The 22768-nt window shown below is 39.2% G+C and overlaps 2 protein-coding genes across 2 annotated transcripts in view; one reads left to right on the forward strand and one right to left on the reverse strand.

Moving 5' to 3' along the window:
* ttc39a (tetratricopeptide repeat domain 39A) overlaps positions 1-10381 on the forward strand; it is a 45354-nt gene extending 34973 nt beyond the window's left edge. The window contains exons 12-18 of the mRNA XM_007899960.2: positions 335-496; positions 2603-2694; positions 3966-4086; positions 5283-5394; positions 5871-5985; positions 7315-7431; positions 8858-10381. Coding sequence (XP_007898151.1) covers positions 335-496; positions 2603-2694; positions 3966-4086; positions 5283-5394; positions 5871-5985; positions 7315-7431; positions 8858-8975 — 837 coding nt within the window. The 3' untranslated portion in view covers positions 8976-10381. The remainder of the gene's footprint in view (positions 1-334; positions 497-2602; positions 2695-3965; positions 4087-5282; positions 5395-5870; positions 5986-7314; positions 7432-8857) is intronic.
* Positions 10382-11878: 1497 nt separating this feature from the next.
* rnf11b (ring finger protein 11b) lies at positions 11879-22562 on the reverse strand. Its single transcript, XM_042335178.1, has 3 exons — positions 22397-22562; positions 16641-16810; positions 11879-16271 (listed from the first exon to the last, which is right to left on the reverse strand). Exons 1-3 carry the CDS (start codon positions 22499-22501, stop codon positions 16100-16102), a joined length of 447 nt encoding a protein of 148 aa, XP_042191112.1. The 5' UTR covers positions 22502-22562; the 3' UTR covers positions 11879-16099.
* Between the last annotated feature and the right edge of the window lie 206 nt (positions 22563-22768).

The raw sequence follows: 22768 nt of genomic DNA on the forward strand, positions 1-22768 counted from the left end.
TTGTTGTTAATCTCTTTGAGACGCTGCCCTGTGTGAAGGGCGCTATATAAATACAAGTTGTTGTTATTCTATCCACCCACCGTTTATGAGGAGTTATATTTCTTGCTTCCTCTTGTCCCTCTAGTTTGTCAAATTCCTTAACAAGTTGAGCTATTTTAAAGAGCTATTTTAATGTGTGAGATTAAAGAGCTTCGAGTTTCAAAGTACCTGTCTATGAAAAGTACCTGGGCTAATCCATCGTGTAGAACAGATAAAAGAGAAGAGGTTGTGTTTCCGAGTGACCTACAATTCAAGTCTTTCAACCTTGGTCTATCCTTGTTGACCTCTATTTCAGGCTATTTCACGCTTTGAGGAATGCTGTGAGGCTCAGCAACACTGGAAGCAGTTTCACCACATGTGCTACTGGGAGTTGATGTGGTGCTTTACTTTCAAGCGTCATTGGAAAATGGCATATTTCTACGCAGACTTGTTGAGTAAAGAGAATTCCTGGTCAAAGGTGAGAACCCGGCGGTTTGGTTCCATCTGCTTTCCGAGAGACAGTATTGCTCTGCTGCAGAAACACTATAATAATAATTATTATTGACTATAATAATAATCCTTGCATTTGATACGGTGCCTTTCACATCATGACATCTCAAAGTGTGTGTTTTATCTTCTGTGTGAACATATAATGTAGTTTTAGAATTGTTTCATTTGTAAAAATCAACTCACAGATATGGGGGAAGGTTTCTTACAATTGTTAATGTATTAAAGTGTAAATTGTGCTTCTCGGAGCACTTCACAAAGCCTCCACGAAGCGTAGTGACTGTGTATGTGCAGTCGATTAATCAATCCAGAGATTTGTGACCAGTGAAAGCCCTGGATTGATTATGCTCCTCCATCAACTGGGTGTGGAGGCCAATTGTGAATCCCTGTTGCTGCTATGGGTTTCATTAAGCTAACTCGCAGAAACCCGGGAGCCAAGCTAAGAACCGTATAAGGCTCTGTCCTTGGTCTCTTCCCTTTCAACATTTACATGCTCCCTCTTGGTAACGTCAGGCTCAATTTCCACATGTATGTGGATGACACCCAACTCTATCTCTCTGCCTCCATTCTCGCCTCCAGGACCACTGTTGTCCTGACAGACTGCCTGTCGGACATCAAGTTCTGGATGAGAGTAAACTTCCTCCATTTGAATGTCAACAAGACCGAGGCCCTCCTGCTTGGCTCCTGTCAGCACCTCCATACCTCGGGCGCTGACAGCATCTCCCTCCATGGGTGCACTATACACCTCACGGAGCCAATACGGAACCTCGGCGTCCGGTTCGACTCTCAAGTGTCCTTCATCCCCCATATCAGTGCCATGACCCATTGCACCTTCCCTCACCTCCACAACATTGCCCGGCTCCGCTACTGTCTCACACCGTAGAGGCCACCTAGATCCTCATCCACACATCCATCACATCGAGGCTCGACTATGCAAACTCCATGCTTGTCGGCCTCCCCAACTCCTCCCTCCACAGGCTGCAAATCATCCAGAACTCTTCAGCCTGTGTCCTCTCCCACACCAGGCTCTGTGACCCTATCACCCCCATCCTTTCCCGACTCCATTGGCTTCCCATCACACAGAGGATACAGTTCAAGATCCCACCTTCAAAGCCCTCCATGGTCTTGTTCACCCCAACTTCTGACACCTTCTAACCCCCTACCATCCTGCCCGCTCCCTCCGCTCAGCAGGCTCCAGCCTGCTTCACGTCCCTCACCTCGCTCATCCCACCATTGGTGGCCGGGCTTCAGCATCTCTACCCCCACCTTCTGGAACTCCATCCTGCAGTCCCTCCACCTCACGTCCTCCCTTGCCTCTTTCAAGACCCATCTCAAAGACCCTCCTCTTCGACCGTGCCTTTGGTCATCCTCCTACCCTACCTCACTACCCTCCAATCCTCCTGATCCCAGCCACCAGCTCGGGTGTGGATCACTGACAACCTAAAGCCTTGGGACGTCATCCTGACTTGAAAGGCGCTACACACATGTTATCTGTTGTTGTTCTGATAAATCTGCTCAGAACCTGAAAGCAATCACAATGTCTCAGTTAATGCTCAGGGAGGCCCGAGTTCTAATGCTAAAATAGAATTCAAGCTGCATTAGATACCGCGTTGCCTGGTGACGAGAGCCAGATGAGCTCTGCTGCATTATATCGTGTGTCTGCATCAAGTCCAACTGCCAAGAGCAGGGGAAGAGCTTTTCAAAATTCATTCTGGAAGGCAGTGAAGCAGTCTATAAGGACAACCTTATCTCGATGTGAAAGGCACTATATTAATGAAAATTTATTCTTGCTATAGTCATTCCATGCTTTTCACACTTTTTTTTAATGAAGCATTTCGCCCACAATATACAGTCAATTCACCTTACAATATATTGTGTAAAATGCTTTGTGACGTCTCAACAATGTAATAGGTCCCTATATCACACGCAAGGGTTATTATTATTATTGCTCATAGTTAATGCATCGAACACTTTCCTCTCCTCAGCTTCCAGGTTTTCAACTTGTGTTTTATTCCTGAGTCTTTACGAAATTGGGAACAAAATTAAATCATGATTTGTTCATTTTCCATTGATACAGTCTACGTATGTATACATGAAAGCAGCCTACCTCAGCATGTTTGGAGAAGATGATTACAAGCCCTTTGGGGATGATGAGATTGAACTATTCAGGTAAGATTTACTTGTTTACTAGTAACTATTTGGAGTGCGTTATCAGAGTCTAATGTGAATCCATTTCAAGCCCCAATTGCTACAAATTTTAATCTACATACAGGAGAAACAAATGATTTGGCCTAATTAATTTCACCTTTCCAATGTTTGTAAATAAAGTCAACAGGAACTGATTCCTAATTTTGAGACTGCGAAACTAACAGCGTAAACCCCAGCTGATGTAACATATTTGGAGGAGATTTGTAAAGGATCTACATTGCAGTGTAAATTGTGAATAACCTTCTGGATAGTTGGACAAAAGAGTTTTACGGAAGAATATAGCAAAATGCTTCAAAAGATGCTGAACTTTCCTCCCAAATAATGACTTAAAATATTGGTACCACAAGCACAACATTGGGGATTTGGCATATTATATTCACCAGCAGGTGGCGCCACTTTCCACATAGTTGTTTCTGCAATTACTGTGCCATCTACAGGTGACACAGTGGTAGTGCGAACACCAGCTTTTGTTTAATGTATTCCCATAGCAGAGGGTTAGGGTTTGTGTGTGATCACCTCCATCTCAGTGGCTCCTTGTGGGGCAACAGGAATAATGTGCTTCATCAAAGATGTTAAAAAAAATCTTTGTATAAGGAACTCTAACACAAAAGGTGCTAAATTGAAGCAAAATACAGAAAATTATAGAGATAAAATAATAATATCAAGTGTGTCTTTGTGATAGGAAAGGGAAATACAAATGTGCAGAGAAATGCATTTGAGGGAGTCCAGCATTTGTACACGCTCCAAGATGCTACCCTGGGTAAAGGGAGCTATATAAATGCAAGTTGTTGTTGACCATGCTCATACACAGCAAAGAGATACTTCACGGCAAAGAGAGAGTTAATGGAAAAGTTCATGAAGGTGATTAAAAAATAGGGGAAATAATACTTCTGAAGTATCAATCTTGAAGATTAGAATTGTCTTGAACTGATCTTGAATACTAATGATCATCAATAGTGAACATTTGTGAATAGAAAATACAAAATAGCAAATACACAAATCTGACTACACAAAGTTTCAAAGCCTCAGAATGGGAAAGCGATGGGAATCCCAAGATCATATGTTTGCTTTCATCTTAAGTTTGTAGAATGCTTTAGAGAGTCCAAAGGTTGGTTTAGATAAAGAAGGCCTTTTGTCCAATTTGATCTACTTGATCTAGCTGTGGCTTTAAACTAGTCCAGCGGACATGGCTGATGACAAACACGTTTGTTACCAGATTATTTCGTCAACAGGAAAGTGCCGAGCATGAAGCAGAAAATCGCTGGCAAGTCTCTACCTACAGAAAAATTTGCCATCCGCAAGGCTCGGCGGTACCTTAACCCAAAGCCGATCAAACTGCCAGTTCCTGCTTTGGTAAGTTCTGGTGTAGAAGGTAATAATAATAATAATAATCCTTGCATTTGATATAGCGCTTTTCACGTCGGGAGGACGTCCCAAAGCGCTTCACAGAACACACTGTAAAGTGAATTGACTGTATATTTGTGGGCGAACGCGGCAGCCAATTGCGCACAGCAATGTCCCACAAACAGTCGTAGATTAAAAATTACCAATTTATTATTGTTTTTGGTTTTGGAGGATTATTATTAGGCTCTGTGTGGAGTAAGGAAACTTGCCCAAGGTTTCGCCCTCTGCCTGGAATTGAACTCAGGTCTCTCGCTTGCAAAGCGAGTGCTCTAACCACTGAGCTACAGGACTCCACATTGCAAACATTGCAAACATTGGTAACATTGCAATCGTTTTGGTGTAGGGATAGCCGTCTATCACAGGCTTTACAAAGGCTTGTTATCTTTTAGAATCATTTCTTACTATTAACTTCAAAATGTCTTCAGCTTTTGTGTAAAATACAGTTGTGTCTTGGGATGTCCTCCCAACGTGAAAGGCACTATAGTAATGTAATTTTTCATTGTATTGTGTCTACTTATGATGGGATTCTTTAATGGGGATATTGGAAGTATATCAGGTCCAATATGTCACAGGATTCCAACCTGATCTACTTTCATGGCAGCATTCCTGTGATGTTTGCAACATATTTATCATGAATCCCATTAGAAATCAGCACATTTTAGACCCTAGCACCTTTTTATAAAGCACTATAATGAAATGCAATATGTAATTTATAAATGGGAATGATAACTTTGCACCTGGAACTACTTATTACTAAAAGAGATACCAACAAGTTTTACAGTGTCTCTGTTCATAACTTTACCGATTTGTGTAGCAGTTCAGTTCAATACATTTCTCCTTCAAAGTGTCTATAAATAACTAAAATTCCATTTTCATTCAACCTAAAAGCTAACCTTGCTCAAAACAGTGCTCTTTCCTCTGTTCCTGTTATCTAAATAGACGAATGTGTAACAATACTTTGTTAGGATATCACTGCAGAATGATTGACTTGTTTTATAAAGTGAAGCTGATGTTTACAACAAGTTGTCAGACCAGGTCTTGATACACATAGCGTATGAAGTCCTCTTTGAGTTCAAAATCTTGCAGAATGTTCTTGCCGTTGGCGTACAAACTGGCTTAAGATGCATGATTTAATATCTCTTCAGGAAATGATGTACATTTGGAATGGCTACACAGTGATCGGAAAACATAAGGACTTGACTGAAGGGATGCTTGAGACACTTAATGAGACTGAGAGGGCACTTGATGTTGCACCAGGTAAGATGCAGAAAGAAAAAAGTGGACATTGCTTAGTATTTCTTCTTCTATCTACTGACCTGCTAACTCCAAACAGACCTGTCCGCTCCCTCTGCTCAGCGGGCTCTGGCATGCTTCATGTCCCCCGCCTGGCTTACCACACCATCGGCAGTCCACAAGTCTTTCTGCCCCCACCCTCTGGAACTCCATCACACAGTATGTTCGCCTCGCCCCCTCTCTTGCCTCCTTCAAGGCCCATCTAAAGATCCTTCTCTTTGACTGTGCCTATGGTCACCCTCTTATCCCATCCCTCCTGATCCCAACCCCCAGCTTGAGTCCAAATCCTTGACTGTCCAGTGCCTTGAGACATCCTCCCAACGTGAAAGGTGTTATACAAATGTTATTTGTTGTTGATGTTGATATCGTGCACATCTTCCACAAAGGGAAAAAGGAAAATTAATCAACATGAAATGAAAGTGCATTTCTCCTCCTTTTAGTGACCGAATGCCTGATGGATGATCAGTGTCTTGTGAAGCTGCTGAAAGGTCTTTGTCTGAAGCATTTGAATAAGCACTTTGAAGCAGAGCAATATTTCAACTGGATTTACGCAAAGTAAGTTCAATTTATATGAACTGTACAACACCACTCAAACCTCCAACTCACTTCTTACTCCCTTCAGTGGCCTCTAGTTCCTTCTGCTCCCTCGTCTGTCTAGTTTCTTAAATGCAACCTTGCTTTAGTATAGTATACTGGTAATTTTAAATACATCTCCACTATAATCATTAGGTTTTGGTGAAGGAATTCTTCATTTGTTCAATCTACTTTTCTTCCAAAATGTTGAATCTTTGGTTCTGTATTTTGGGCAAGAAAGCTGGCATTGGTGAAGATTCAGAGAAACGCACATCAATTTAAAGACAATGTTGTGTTCTGTGTTGTGTTGCTTGTTAAAGTTACCCTATTTCTCGTCTCAATTATTTCAGGGAGATGCTGTTTTGAAACTTGGCAAAATAGATTTTTTGTGACAATCCCATCGCAACAGCAGCTACAGAATCATAAACTCATTCTGTGCCCCCTTCACTTCAACCTCGTTATTTTTGTTAAACCTCATCGCCCACAATTTACAGTCACTCCACTTTACGGTATAACCTGTGATGCGCTCCTGTGATCACATCACAATGTGGAGTCCTGTAGTTCAGTGGTTAGAGCACTCGCCTCTCAAATGAGAGACCTGGGTTCGATTCCCGGCAGGGTGAAACCTTGGGCAAGTTTCCTTACTCCACACACCTAATAATAATCCCTCCAAACAAAACAATAGTAAATTTGTCATTTTCAGTCTATGACGGTTTGTGGGACGCTGCTGTGCGCAATTTGTCTGCCGCATTTCGCCCACAAATATACAGTCAATTCACTTTACAGTCTATTCTGTGAAGTACTTTGAAACGTCTAGAAGATGTGAAAAGGTCTTTGTCTGAAGCATTTGAATAAGCACTTTGAAGCAGAGCAATATTTCAACTGGATTTACGCAAAGTAAGTTCAATTTGCTATATCAAATGCAAGGATTATTATTATAAGGCTATTTTCCTAAATGTTTCTCTTTTTCCCTCTTTGAGACCTTTATCCAATTATTTGCATTCTTTAAACCATCTAATCTGTATAATCTGAATTTAATAGGTCCCGACATTTGAAAACAATTTTTATCCTTAGCTCTATCAATACATTGAGTTAATCTTTTAATCTGGTCACATCAGCAGTGTTCACTTCACCTTTTGCCTTGACTTGGTACCTTAAAGGCTGTTTGTGGGTCTTTGCTCTGAGCAAATTGGCTGCTATATTTGCCTTCAAAATAGTCACTGCGTTTTATAGCACGTTTGACATGTCTTCCCAATGTGAAAGTTGTATCAAATGCAAGAATTATCACTATCATTATTTTCCCTTTTTCAGTGAGAAGAAGATCAGATACGACCATTACTTGATTCCAAATGCTCTACTTGAACATGGTCTTCTGTGTATGGAACAAGGAAGAAACGAAGAGGCGATAAAGTCTTTGGAAAAAGCAAAGTAAGAAAATCGAACAGTGATTTGGAAAATACAAGTGAAGATGCTCTCTCCCTGACACGTTCAGTCTTCCAATAATAATTACACTTACACATTGTCACATATCATCAGAGGGCAAGCTTCCAGCTTCAGTTATTCTGCCCATCCTGGTGCCCCTCACCAGCCTCCACCTCCAACCTCCTGTGATGACTGAGCTATTGGTCATCTTCCCCTCCTCAGATCCCAGCCTGAGTGCCCAGCTCCCAATGGGAAAGGCACTATATAAACGTAAATTGTAATGGAACATTTAGACCTATACAATTTAAGGAGATTCACAGTTGTATTGCCAGGCTTTGTGTGTTAATTTTTTTAGGTTCTAACGTATACAGATTATACTCTTCCACATGCACATTAATTTTGTAAAAGGCAGTTTGTAAATGTCACCAAAATCAGACCTTATTGGTTCCTCAGTGTTCTGTAGTGGAACCACTAAGTGTAAAACAGGTGTATCGATCCTGAAAATGTTTCCTCTCATTCAGGGAACTCTTCTGGCACCGGCCTAACCTGCTGGTGCTGCCAGGCTGAGCGCATAGAGTTTACCTAGAAGCCAAGTCTTTATGAAATGTGGAAATTCACCCACAATCAGCCATCACCATTCGATAAGGCCAGATGGTAACAGATGAATTAGTTTTATATGGAATATCTGCTCCCAGCTATTCTACACAGATATTGATGAATATAGACTACAGGATATCTACAGGATTTTGTGAATCCATCTCTTTCCTTCGTTTAGAATTTGGGTGTAATTCACTTTCTCTTGAATTCATTGTAAAATTTATACTAAAACACCCACCTTCATTAATCCCCTTCGGCTCCCACAACCAGACTAGGTGCATTGTCAAGCGCTTTATGTCGTCTTTCCAAAGTAAAAGGCATTATGCAAATGTTAATTGTACTGTATTCCTACAAAACTCCATGATATTTCAATCTGAGTAACTGCTATCGATTTAACCAGCCCTATTCACAAGCAATCAGTTGACCCAGAAAAAACTATTTCATCAGGATGGCTCTTCCACATGTTGATTAATTTGAGTTGTGAAAAAAATTCTTCTGACTTGCGGGCTAATGATTTGTGTAGTTATGCTCTGTTGTATAAAAGTGTCTTGATTCAAAATGTTGCCCTAGAACAAAATAGATTCCGATTGCTCAAACCATTGATTGGGGTGTCAGAAGTGGACTTTAATTTTAACTCCAACCCATATTTTAATCATCCTTACATTTGATAAGTGTCTTATCATGTCACTGGGGCGTCTCAAAGCGCTTCACAGAATATACTGTAAGTGAATTGACTGTGTATTTTGTGGGCGAAACACGGCAGCCAATTGCGCACAGCAGCGTCCCACAAACAGTCGTGGATTGAGTGACCAAATTATATTATTCGCTTTTTCAGGCACAACTACAAGAATTATTCAATGGAGTCGAGGACACATTTTAGAATTCAAGCAGCCCTCCTCAAAGTGAAATTGCACACAGAAAATGGAGAACAGTCCTTACTGTCTACACCATAAGATGCTTTTAAATTATAAGCGGTCAGCAAATCTGCACTGACCCAGACTTGCATCGGAAAATTGTCTGGGGAAAAAGGCACTCTCTTATTGTGTTGATAATCGGCATCGAAAAACATTGGTTATAAACAGAATTGCTGTTTGTAGGGTTTGTCGTGTGTGGACTACTGGATTGACTCAGGAAAAATCAGTAAATTGTTGGTTTGCGATGGCCACATGTTTAGAGAATCATCCAAATTACAGCACCAACAGGAAGAAATTCAGTCCGCGGATCATTCGCAAGCCACTTCATTTGCTGTTGTTCATATGGATGTAAATTTGTTTCCACCTGGTATATAGTTCCATCCTTGAAATGTTTAGTCTTTGGACTGGAAGTAAGTGGACGTTTCCAGTCTATTGAAGTTTAAAAAAAAGTTCAGAGTGGGATGTCATGGAAAACTGATGTATGAAAATAGCTAATACGTTTCAACAATGATTATTTTGCAGCCACTTACAGAAATATTCCTACATTACACATTCCCTTCCCCTCCCTCCAGGTTTTAGAACAGACTTTGGCTGAGGTGGGACAAAATGAAGGACCACTAATATGATGGATGTGACGTTCCCTCTTTTTTGGGGTCAACCAGATTTCTGATCCAAACCTGAAACTTCCACATAAACATGGAAATTTCCCTTTGCCTGGAATGAAGTGAAAGTGCACACGTTTTCCAGAGAAACACACCTCGTTCACCTCATCCCAGAAGAAAAATAGACTCAGGGTGATGAGAGCCAAAGCTTATAGACCTAATTGGGAAACAAAATTAGCTAGTTAAACATTCAAGTTAAAAAAAATCGACTTCATACTGAGCGATTAATAGTTTTCACAGAACAAGTTTTACTATAATTGACTTCTTCTGCCACTGTATGATAAGACTGGATCTTGCATGTTTCCTTACTATTTCAGTCAACCAGAAGTGTCTCCCTTTCTCCATCAATGCTGGAGGTTAAAGCTTTAAATTGTTTGAATAGGAAAATAAATAATAATCCTTGCATTTGATGTAATGCTTTTCATGACTTTGGGACGTCTCAAAGCGCTTCACAGAATATACTGTAAATTGAATTGACTGTATATTTGTGGGCGAAACGTGGCAGCCAATTGCGCACAGCAGCGTCCCACAAGCAGTTGTGGATTGAGTGATCAATTATTGTTTTTTTTCTTGAGGGATTATTATCAGGTGTTTGGAGTAAGGAAAATTGCGCAAGGTTTCGCCCTGCCAGGAATCAAACCCAGGTCCCCGCTTAAGAGGCGAGTGCTCTAACTACTGAGCTACAGGACTCCACTGTATGCTTGTAAATAACTAAACTTTGCCTTTTAAAATGTTATTTATTTTTGTAAATGTCTTGTGTTCATTAAACTGTGCTGTCAGTTCTGGGAAGGGCAGTGCTTTTTCTTTCCATTTGGTTGCCCAGTGTCAGCAGCTGTTGCACGCTGTTAGCCTCCACCACTTGGCAGGTCAGGAGAGGTTGGAATGATGCACAGTGGAACGCCCTCTTCTCTGCCCGGAAAATGTGCTTTTGTCTCAATGTTGAAAGACAGTGAACAGTGTGAATTTTTCCATTTTCCCGTAACAGGCATCTTGTTCCCTGAGTGAGATTGCCAATATTAATTTTGTGCCAAATTAAAGGCAATATTGTGTGATACTCTTCAGGAATAATGTTGAAAAGACAATCAGTAAAACTATCCATAATATGGCATGTGATGATATAAAGAAAACGGAGGTATGTGAGTTTGATACATGCTTCTGTTTTGCTGGATTCAGAACAATATGAAGAAATTAAAACTATCTTTTCCATATTATAATAATAACAATCCTTGCATTTGATATAGCGCTTTTCACGTCGGGAGGACGTCCCAAAGCGCTTCACAGAATACACTGTAAAGTGAATTGACTGTATATTTGTGGGCGAAACATGGCAGCCAATTACACACAGCAGTGTCCTACAGTCCAGGACTGAATGACGCAATTTTTTTAAATTTTTTTTTATTTATTATCCCAGGAAAAGTGACCTGCCAATCGAGTAACAACCGGGTTCCTACTTACTGCTGGTAAACAGGCATGTGGAATAAGGAAACTTGCCTAACGTTTCACCCTGCCCAGGAATCAAACCCAGGTCTCGCTTGCGAGGCGAGTGCTGTAACCATGGAGCTACAGGCCTCCATAATGAAGTCACAGATGGAGATCTGTTTAGAATAACCAATTTTTTTTTTAAAAAGGGGAAAAACAATGTTATGCAAAACAAGGTCCTATCTTTTCCTGATAGTACAGAACAGACTGAACCATTCAACTAACTTGTCTTAGGAAGGTGAGAATTGCTGCTGGAAACAATACTCCTTCAAGGGTTGTTGCTTTTTTGGGGGTTGGCGTGGGGGGGGGGGGGGGGGGAGAGAGAAAGACTTTTGGGTACTTACTGCAATTCTTAATACAGCAATCAAGCATTAGTTTACTCTTAGAAGAATAACCAAAGTTTCAAGTTTTAGAACAGTTCCAATTGCACAAAGGATCTGAGCAAACACTCATTAAGACATTCTAATCTCTCCTCCTCACTCCTCTCCTATCCTTGCCACCCCCAGTCTATTGAAGCGATTACAACTTTTATTTTCCCACAGGGATTAAAATCCACCTCAGGTGGGGTCATATACCAGGCATTGGTTTAATCCATATTAAAGTTTGTGGGGAGGGGGTTGTAGAGGCCGTCAAAATGTAAACAACAGCAATTCTACACAGTATCGTTTATAAACCAGAAATTAACCAAAGAAATTTTACGAAAATGCTAAATTCATCAAAGTGGCTTGCTGTTATGCCCAAATTGAACTTCTGTTAAATCAATCACAATGGTTTACTCGTAAATAAACACAGCATTCAAAATTACATTTTAGAATTGCAGTCTTTTTAATATCTGCCATCCCAATCAAGCCCATAAATAATTATACATGAATCTCAGCTTATTGGTATGTGCAATGCTTTTAATAAATAAAATGATTTGAATAACTAATCCACAATGACACTAAAAGTTGAGCTAACTGAAGCATAATGTATGTTTTTGTTCACTAAAATGCAGTCTTTCGATCCACAGCTGTAAATGGTATATTGTGCAGTATTTTACCAATATTCTTCTGTTGCCGGCACAATAGCACTGTTGAGTTAGACTCTCAAAAACAAAGCGAGGCACACATATCAAGATGTATAAACACACACACAAAAAGAGTAAAACAATTAACCAACAACTCAAGCTACAGTTCAAAATGTTCAGATGAACCTAAACAAAACCTAAAAACCATGTAACTATTTAGACAGCACGTTGATGACTAATAAATAAAACCAAACCAAATGTAATATACAACTGAATAGATAATGCAATAAAAAGTACTACAATGTGCATAGAAATAGTTTATACCATTATAGCCAGGATATTTACTGTATATTTATGCTTTTGAACACTTTGAAAATTCAAGCAAAAATTATCCCACTATTTAAGAATTTATCATGATGCATTTCAAAATATTTTCTATTAATTAGATGAGGAAGGTCTTGTTGACTAAAGCCCATTAAAATGACTGCAGTTATTGCAGCAGTTGGTCAACATCATCTGTTTAATTAAGCTTTATTTCAAAAACAAAATTTACTGTATTTGACAGTTAAAGATAACCTCACATATATTAAAGAGGGACAAAATAGTTTTCACCTTACTGTGAATCTAAAGCCTTCACCCTCTAAGCTTGAGGTACATTTGCTGAAAAGATAACCATCTAAAACTATATTGCATCAAAACTGTTTACAGCAAAATTAATGCTACGATTAGCTAGAACACATTTCTGTTGGTTTTAAGCAAGTACAAACCCAAATTAGTGGAGTTTATTTTGCTCTTATAAAAATTAAATGTTCATTTTTTTAAAATGCTATTGCAGAAATATGTTATGGCAGTATATGGAGGTCAAACAAATCTGACAAGCTTGTTCATTTTGAAGACGTGGGGTGTCACTTGAAGAGTGGGTCCACAGCAGCTGACGTTTGATCCTCTAGCTCCAATACGTTCAGGTCGGGCTGCTTAAAAGGGGATACTTGACAACAACAACTTGCAATTAGATATAGGCTTCACGTAGGGTAGCAGCACGTGGAATAATCCACCCGAGCGAGGTGACATGAATCATCGATGGCATGACCTGCTTCAATAGCTGCACCAAAGCCCACACCCCATTAATTCATCTTAAAATAGAATGAGGGGATGTAAACATTTTACACGAGGGGCAAAGCAGTTTAATTTAAAATTGTCAGATTAGACAATGCAATAAAGTATGTCAAATTCCTCAAGCCTGGAGGGGTCTTCTAAAAGGTTATCAATACAAACTTGTGTTGTAACTTTGAACACAAAGCGCCTAGGAACATACACCTCACTAAACCTCCCCACTGCTGTATCTATTTCACATGCAATATACCAGTTATAAATAAAAATGGAACACTCAAAGCTCGGGCAGTTCTTGATTACTCCCACAATATTCACTCCAAAAGAACTTTTAAAAAAACAATTACAATAAAACAAAAGAATAGGGCGACCCAAGTCTGTGGAATGGATATAAAAGAAAAAGCATTAAAATAATATGGTTCTCTATTGAAAATATTGCACAAATACAGATCTTCCTTTTTCATTAACAAGACTTAATGGCTTCCAACTACAGAGGCAGCTTTTGCAAAATTTATCCCTCAAGTTATAGGGGAAAAAAATCCAAATTTAAATCTGCCATTTGCAAACTCTACCAGACTATTAAAAGCTACAGAGCCTTTAGGCTGTTTTGAACAAACAACAACCCAACCCCCCCATCCAACACTGTTATTTATTTCAGCTTTCATTAGTTTACAAGACCTGCAAATCAGCTGGCAAATAGTGCTCAGGAAATCCAGAATCTTGAATGCAATATGTGAGTGAAGAGTTTTTTAAAAAATGTGATTTATATTCTTTGCTTTTACTAGAAGCACAGCAAGTAATATATGGCTGCGAATTATCCAGATGCCACTCGTAGAGAGTGATACAGAAACCCGCATGATCACAGGTGTAATATTTGAGCACCACTCCAATCAGACTAATAACAAAGATACCATTTCAAAAGACCCAAGGCCATGAATTCCATTTTGAATGGAAAAGAACTGTGCAAAACAAGCATTTTAACTCCTACTTTGTGCCAGTGTCGCAGATTTATTTGTTTTTTAAAAAAGGAAAACTCCAGGTCCAATTATAAAAATTCATTTTTTACATTTCATAACTAGATTTTCATACCTAGTAGCACTTTTAGCGAGATACAATCTTCAACAAAAAACGTTGGCAAACTTTATAAATACAATGTGAATACATAAGTTGTGTTGAATTGCATCACCATGGCACTTCTGTGCAACATTAGTGCGATGAAAATGGACTTGTGGTTCCTCTTCCCTTTTCACCTCCAAAAAAGTTTTAGCTTGTCACCTTCTCCTGAAGACAACACCCTTTAAATCTTCAATTAAATAGCAAAATATTAGATTTCCTGATCAATCTACCCTGTCATGCACTAACAGTAAAAAAAAAGCTTCACCATTCTTTTTCCCTGGAACTGATTGTATTAAATTTCTAGCTCTGCCATGGCTTTAAGATGAGCGCGTACTGGTTTAGTGCAGTCTGACGCAAGTTGGTAAATACTGTGTTGCATATAGGATCACTTTATCTTTATGTGTACAAAGCAACCCACTTACAAAGGTAGTGTTTAACAAATTATTTTTATCTACCCAATATTTTTAATGCAAAATGCCAAAAAATTGCATCTAAATTTATGTATACCCAATGATCCTTTGGAGAACAAAAACTGAGTGTCCCATTTAAACTTAGTTTGAGCAATCGGCACATCAAAAACTTTAATTGAACAATTATATTGTGGATGCTGTTTAGGATGTTCGCCTCAGAATTAACCACAGACTAATTTTCCTTTCAGGAATCAAAGGTTAAGCATCAACTCTAAAATCTTTGCTTAGCACCGACTGATATTGTGCAGATGACCATGGGATTGTCACTTACTGTATTGCAAAGTCTGTCTCCAGGATAGAACACAATATATATATAGTACTAAAATGTATTTGACTGAAGCTAAAAATGATTCTTCGAAAAGATAACTTAACATTTTAATCTTCTGCACAAATTATTAGTTATACTGGCGCCTAGAGTTTTCCTTCAAAACAAAGCCTTGGCCCAAATGTTACTATCCCCAACAACACCGCAGGGCATCATTGTTGAAACACAACATGACAGTAGCAGACAACATATTGCATTGCAGAAACAGTATCCTGGTATTTTATCACTTATGCAGCAGTTTGCAAGTTAGTTAGTCTAATCACAGAATGTGGCAGTAAAATTAAAAGCTACAGTCTTAACTTTAAGCTTAATTTTGGAAGGAACCTAAAAATCTCTATAAGTGTTTTTAAGGCTTCCTCCTGCTTCAAGACAAATATCCACACAAACAGGTGCAGAACTGAGCCACAATAGGCATTAACTCTGTGCTTGTGAAATTCTTTTAAAACGGGCTTTTCAACTAACTCTTGAACTGAGAAAATAGGCCTTCATTGCTCAACGACTTGTTGTCTAATGGGACAAATGACTCCTGCTAAATAATATCTATCATCTGGTAGTATAGGAAAGCAAATATGAACAGCCCAAGTGAAATGACAAGAGGGAGGATACAGTTTCATTTCCGTGCAAGTATGTTTTGCAAATCTTCACTTTGAGGATTGAAAGTTACTCTTTACCACATCATGATCAGAGTCTCTGCACTAGTGAGCTATAAAAGGATGGCCAGTATTTAATGCTTCAAATGCATTATTACCCCATCTTTCTTTCATAACAAGTGGTCAGGGCTTTGTGTATTTGACTTTTTTTAAAAAAAACAGCATTTTAGGTGTTTGTATATAAGTTTTTTACATCTGCAGTCATAGATGAGTTATTGTCAGTGTTGTACTTAGTACATGATCGCATACAATCAAAGTTCTCCAAATCTCTGACTCTTTGGCTCAGTGGTAGAGATCAGGATTTATTTTTTCCCATGGTGCCCAGATATAGAAGCTAAAGCCTTCTCAGTTGGTCTCATATGAAGAAAGCAATGCAGCATCCACTGGCTCCATGCATGAAGGGCACGTGAAGGATCGCATCAGCCAGTCATCTATACAGTCCAGGTGGTAAATGTGCATGCACGGCAGAAATCTAATTGGATCACCATAAACAAAGTCCATCATACATATAACACACCTGAAATGCAAGAGACGCAGGATTTAAGTATGCAAAAACACTTCTACTTGAGAATTCTGAGTTACAATTAGAAAAATAACTTCCAAAGGTAAAGGCTAAATCATTCAACCCCTCATTTTTATGAACACAAATTAATAGTTAAGATTATAGATAATAAAAAACCTACATAATAGGAGAAAAGAAACAAGAGGTAGAATGCTCTTAAAACTGAGTTTTACAATGATACATTTTGTACCTTGGAAAGTTAAAAAGCTACTTATGACATTTGAATTGCAATAATAATGCTAATACTTAATGCAATATTAGGTGCATAGCGAGTTAAATTAATTTAATCCACATAGTGAGTTAACTTAAAAAGCTGAAACTTACTCTCTGATTTTCTTTTCTGATCCATCTCTTCCAGGATCATAGACTCCTTTGGGCAAGTGTTGAATGAGGCCTATTCTTTGCGCTATTCTAATCTGTTCCTCTTCGGTAAGTTGAGTAGCTAGTCGGGTCTGACTTGGAGTAGGGTGGTAAACAGGAACCTGCACCTGTTCCTTGAAAAAAAATAAAAACACAAGAGCAATGTAATTTATGGAATACAGTCAAGTTTTTAAAACAATGTAATAATGAAACTAATGCTTTCACAAAAGGCAACACTGCATAAAGTCTTGGGTAAAAAGAAACACCCACAACATTGTTTATTGACTAAGGTTTGCACACAACATACAGTAGTATTGGTAAACTACAAATTTGTTATGGATATGTTGGGTTTTCAGGTTACAAAGGTACCTTGCAAACACAAAGGCTTTAAACTTATATCCTTTGTGGCGATTAGTTATAATACCCAGAGTCAGTTCTGTACTCAGTTGTCTCAATGAACCAATGAACACAAGTACAGACAGTATGTGCCTACAGTGCATTTCTTGTTTAAATGGAAATTCAAATGCTTGTTGCATACAACCCATTTCACTCTGACACACACTTAAAATTTACTGGTGTGGGGTGACCGGTTGGCTCACACTCGTAACTTGATATGACAGTTTCAATGTGCATTGACGTAAACTATGCTGTGTTTTTCTGGGCTGTGGTGCCAGCTTCACTGCTGCTCTGCAGCCTGCATTTGCTACTCCAATGTCTTACTAGTTGGTGCATAAGTAAAAAAGTGGAGTCCTGTAGCTCAGTGGTTAGAGCACTCGCTTTGCAAGTGAGAGACCTGAGTTCAATCCAGGTCAGGGCGAAACCTTGGGCAAGTTTCCTTATTCCACACAGAGCCTAATAATAATCCCTCCCAAACAAAACAATAATAAATTGGTCATTTTCAACCCACGACTGTTTGTGGGACATTGCTGTGCGCAATTGGCTGCTGCGTTCGCCCACAAATATACAGTCAAATTCACTTTACAGTATATTCTGTGAAGCGCTTTGGGACGTCCTCCCGACGTGAAAAGCACTATATCAAATGCAAGGATTATTATTATTATAAACCCCACTCCCATTTTCATGGCTAGTTACAATAGCAATTTAGAATTCCTAGAACAAGGATAGTAAAGACACTGAATGATTTTGCTTTACAGAAGAGTCTGGAACAAGAAACATTTTCACCCCCTAAGAAGCTATGTCCTAGCTGTAGCAATACACAACCACTAGGCATTAAACCAAACGACATTTGGCTAGTCATCAAATCATTTGATTTTTTTTTCTTGCTTAATCAAATGAAATTCAGTACCAAATCTATAAAATGAAGAGAACACATTCGAATTCAACTGCAAAATGGTGAAGTTGCCATTTACTACTTTGTACAACTGCACCAGTGCTGTGGGATCCATTCAGTGAGAATGTGGGTGACGAGCACAACATTGTAGGCTTCTTGCTAAAGCAGGTGTAATGTAAAGAGAACAAATCTGATTATTATTTATTGAACGATTATTTTTTAAAATTTTAATAAGATATTGAAGCCTGGCTCACCACACAAATGGGCTATTTACTATAATGATAATAATACTTATTAATAATAATACAATACAGCAGTTTGGTATGCAGAGATATGGATTAATTATCTGACAGGATGCAGTTTCTGTGTCATTCTAAAAATGGGCAGAAAAGTAAACTCAGAATTAGTACTGAATATCACTTTCCTGGTTCTATTTTTATTTTAAACCAGATTAAATTTAAATTACTTCTTTCAACTTCCTGAGTTTACTGAAAAGAGAAAAAATGGGAATTTGATTCCTGGTTCTTACCACGTCTTAAATGTCTGAATAAATGTGTCCAAATGTAAATTAATACGTCTCAGTCTAGATGTGCACCATTTACTGTCAAGACACAGCTGCAGGATAAACAGTTAGTAAATTTATGGTCAGGAGCCAACCAGAAATTGTAGACTACACCAGCATTCTTATGAACAAACAGATGGCTCATTGCCTGTTGAGGAAAAAAAACTTCACAAGCAAAGTGGTCAATGTTAACAGCTAGCAGTTGTTAAGATACACAAGTTGCAACTGACATAAAACATATCTACTACAGTTAAGCTGCCAAAATAATTCTGATCACGATTTAAAAACACTGCAAATAAATGTGGCTTTTAAGATCTGATTTGACTGAATTTTATTTACAAAGCTACTACAGTCCCAACAGACATACAATTGAAGCATATCACAGCATAAACTTCTATCAGGTCACAATTCATCAATATATTGGTCTGCATTTTTTCAGCACACATCATTGTTAATCAACCAAACAGGCTGTCTTGGCCGATAGCTTAAAGCTATCGTTGGAATTCTTACACTTACATTTTGCCTGTGTAATAGGAAACTTACTTTAGTACTCAATAGTTGGGATGTTATAAAGATTCATATACCACAGATTTATATACAGATTGTTTTCAGTCATTTCTTCAAGTGACAGAATTCAGATTACATGATATGATTTTGATTTTCATATAAGAAAATGTCAGGGTCCATGTTATCAATTAAACCCTATTATCAAGGCACAGTATAACAGGACTTCAGGAAGAACTTCTTTACACAGAGGATGGCAAGAATAATAAATCATAAATAATCCTTGTATTTGTTATAGTGCCTCAAAGCACTATATGACTGTAAAGTTGAGTGACTGTGTATTTTGTGGACGAATGTGGAACTAATGGCCAGAAGTTAAAATAGAAGCAGAAAGCATCAATGTATTTAAAAGAAAGCTTGATGTATATAAGAGGAAAATGGACATTGAGGTGCATGGCAAAGCCAATTAGGATGGATGGATGCTCATGAAGAGCTAAACACTAGCACAAACTTGCTGGGCCGAATGGCCCATTCTGGTACTGTATGGTGTGCAATTTCAATAAGTGTTTTACATGAAAGGTGCTATATAAGCATAAGCTGATGTATGTATTCAATTCAAATTAATTTCAACAAGGCATTTCAAAACAGTTTAGCTTCAACCTTACATACAATTTAACTTGCAATTAGGATTTTCTTTAGGGTACATTCAAAACTAACATTTGACACAACAAAGTCTCTTTGCTCAGACTCAGGACACCATCCACAAGTTTGGCGGATTTCCAAATATTCCTGTTCGGTTGTTACTAATTTAGACACATTGGATCATTTGTACTTTTTTAAAAATTTTTGCTGAGTTGTATTTAAAATGTTTTCAAAAATAATTTTTAAAGGAAAAGTGGATTAGGTAAAATCACAACAAATATCCAAATGGTTGCTATTTGTATATGCTAGAAAGTGCCATTTAAGTACTTGTAACATTGTTTTGACAATTTTATTTTGAATTATAGTGACTATGCATATTAAAAAAACTATGAAACAAGGACTAGAAACCACTTAATTTTTTTGGTTATCCAGGTGTCTGACATCACCATGCTTAACAGTATTCAAAATTCCATGCATATCATTCACGCTTGGAAACAGAGTGCCATAACGTAGTGGTTAGTGCGCTCGCCTCGCAAGCGAGAGGACCCGGGTTCAATTCCCGGGTGGAAGTGCTTTGAGACATCTCAACAACGTGATAAGGAGCTATATCACATGCAAGGATTATATTTGCTATGAATTCCAGTGTCAGGAATGGAATGTGAACTCTCTCCCAGGAAGGAAGCACCCTATGAGAGTATTAGGCAAAAGCAAAGGCTGAGGAACCCAAACTGTTGGGATATTGCTGCAGATTACCCACAGACTTTGCCATTAAAAGCGCTATCTGGCAAGCTTCCCCTGTCCAGCTTGGACAAATTAAGGCTTTGGCTTGCAGGCTTATAAGAGGAGCTGAGTGGAAGAATCCCTTCCCCAGCAACTGATCTGCCCCACCAAGTTCTGCCAAGTAGTAGGCAGGTTGCTCTGTCATCGGCAGCATCCTGGATAACTGGAGACTGACATGGCTCAGGAACCAGAATTCTGAGATTTGTCACCAAGACTTGATCCTGACATTCATTTGCCAACCATTTCACCTTGAAGCCAGATTACTTCCAACTCGACGCTGCTTACCACCTCACTCCCTCACCTGAAGGATTAACAGAAGCGTGGACCACTTAAATAGAAGCATGAAAAGAGCTTGGCAAACTTTCCCTCTGCCTTCCATTTATTGAGGGAACAGAGCCATAAGAGTCCTGATTATAATCTCTGTCATGGTGTCATCATGTTCAATTGGCAATAAGTATAGGTTATCAAAATTTGCAAACAACAAAAAGGGTTGCCTAACATTTTCACAACTGTCTGAGATTCCTGTTCTAGTATAAACCTTTTCCAATTCTAAATCTGCATCCTATTATTTTCAATAAGACACTCTCCATAGATGCATCAAAGAGAAATAAAGATGATTAAGGAAACAAACTGTATAAGGGAAATAAAAAAAAACAAAAAAGTATATTCAGAAATAAAAAAATTGTTGTAAGTTTTACAGCACCTTCACCACAGAAGAAAAAGTAGTTTTGGGGTTTAATAAAATCTATTCTGCTTTATAAAGGGTTAAAGGGTTCTTCTCTGCTTAATTTTTGTAAATTAGACATTCTAGAAATAAAGTGCATGCTTACAAGACCATTTTTAAAAAAAGGAATTGCAGACACAAGAGTATACAAGGTTATTATTATACAAATGCAGTTACGTAAGGTTTGGTAATTAATGGAGGCAAACATGACTGATAATCTACACCATAAACAATAAGACCAATGGCCAAGTACTTAGTGGTCAATTTGAATAAAGTTAGAATATTTGCCACGGCTTCCTTCTTTTTTAAAAAAAAAGTATTGTCCTATCTTCCCCATATTTTAACGCATTGATGAAACCAGACCCAACATTGTAAATTTGAGGTGTTTGGTCTACAAGTTGTGTCCGGGGCTGGGGGGAGCTCTTCACCTTGTGCTACAATGTTTTTCAGACTTTTTGCTGCCATTGAGTTTTTACTGTACTTGATCATTTGCCTTCAGGGTTTTTAGCACTTGGTAACCCAACGTTTTGCTGCTGTTGGTGTCAGTCGAAGCCCAGGTGAATACTGCCCAAACTTCAAAATGCTCTTTTGCTTTCCCTGCAAATGTCAATCTCCCAGCAACATGACAGCCTCTGACTGGACACAGAGCCAATCGGGCTAACCATCATGGGGCAGTACAACAGTTGGGAAATAAAAACATTTCCTGTTTGCTGGTTATTGAAGGAATAGCCAGAAATGGTTTGAAGATAGGACAATACTGAAAGAATTGTTTAGCTGGACCCTGAGGTCTGTAGTTTTAAATAAGTGAGCAAATGTAACAGGGAAATTTAGCAGCTTGAACTACAGAGTATTTTCTTATTTCAATTGACAAACATGGCTAACTTCAGAAGCAGAACCTGCAGAAAACCCAGTGAGTATAACCATATTGTGCAATTGCTAATTGAAATCTTCAAATAGGATCTGACTTTTATTTTCAAGGAGAGATTGTAATTGTGTTTAACAAAGATTATTATATTATTTGGAAAGAAACACAAACCTGAACATGAATTGATATCGATAACCACAGAGGCACAGAAGGTCGTGAAAAACCTTCCAGACAAAAGGTCTGAGTATCTTTCCACTAAATTAAAACTTTTAAAACAAACTCCCCCCCAACCCCCCTCCCCCCCAACCCCTCTCCCCTACAACCCCCACCCACAAGGCCTCCCCGCACTGACCTGGTATGGTGGGGGCGGCTCCTGCTCGGTGTCACTCGCTCGATCTGAAGATTCGTGAAGCAGCGAAATATCATCCGATGTCGGAGATTTTAAACAGTTTCCCATCGGCCCCGAAATCAATGGCGGCCACTGGGCCCGAGCATCACTGCGGGGACTGGGGGTCAGAGGGGGCGTACAGGGGGTACGGGCGGGTACGGGGGCGCGGGGGGTACGGGGGCGCGGGGGGGCGCGGGGGGGGTACGGGGGCGCGGGGGGGTACAGGGGCGCGGGGGGGTACGGGGGCGCGGGGGGGTACGGGGGCGCGGGGGGGTACGGGGGCGCGGGGGGGGCGCGGGGGGGTACAGGGGCGCGGGGGGTACGGGGGCGCGGGGG

This window comes from Callorhinchus milii, unplaced genomic scaffold (assembly GCF_018977255.1).
Source record: "Callorhinchus milii isolate IMCB2004 unplaced genomic scaffold, IMCB_Cmil_1.0 Scaffold5, whole genome shotgun sequence".
Lineage (NCBI taxonomy): Eukaryota > Metazoa > Chordata > Chondrichthyes > Chimaeriformes > Callorhinchidae > Callorhinchus > Callorhinchus milii.

Coding starts and splice junctions, on each gene's coding strand:
- rnf11b (XM_042335178.1), bottom strand. CDS start 22,501: ATGGGAAACTGTTTAAAATCTCCGACATCGGATGATATTTCGCTGCTT. Junction 16,811..22,396: donor AGCCGCCCCCACCATACCAG/GTCAGTGCGGGG, acceptor TTTTTTTTCAAG/GAACAGGTGCAGGTTCCTGT. Junction 16,272..16,640: donor TCAGAAAAGAAAATCAGAGA/GTAAGTTTCAGC, acceptor CTTGCATTTCAG/GTGTGTTATATGTATGATGG.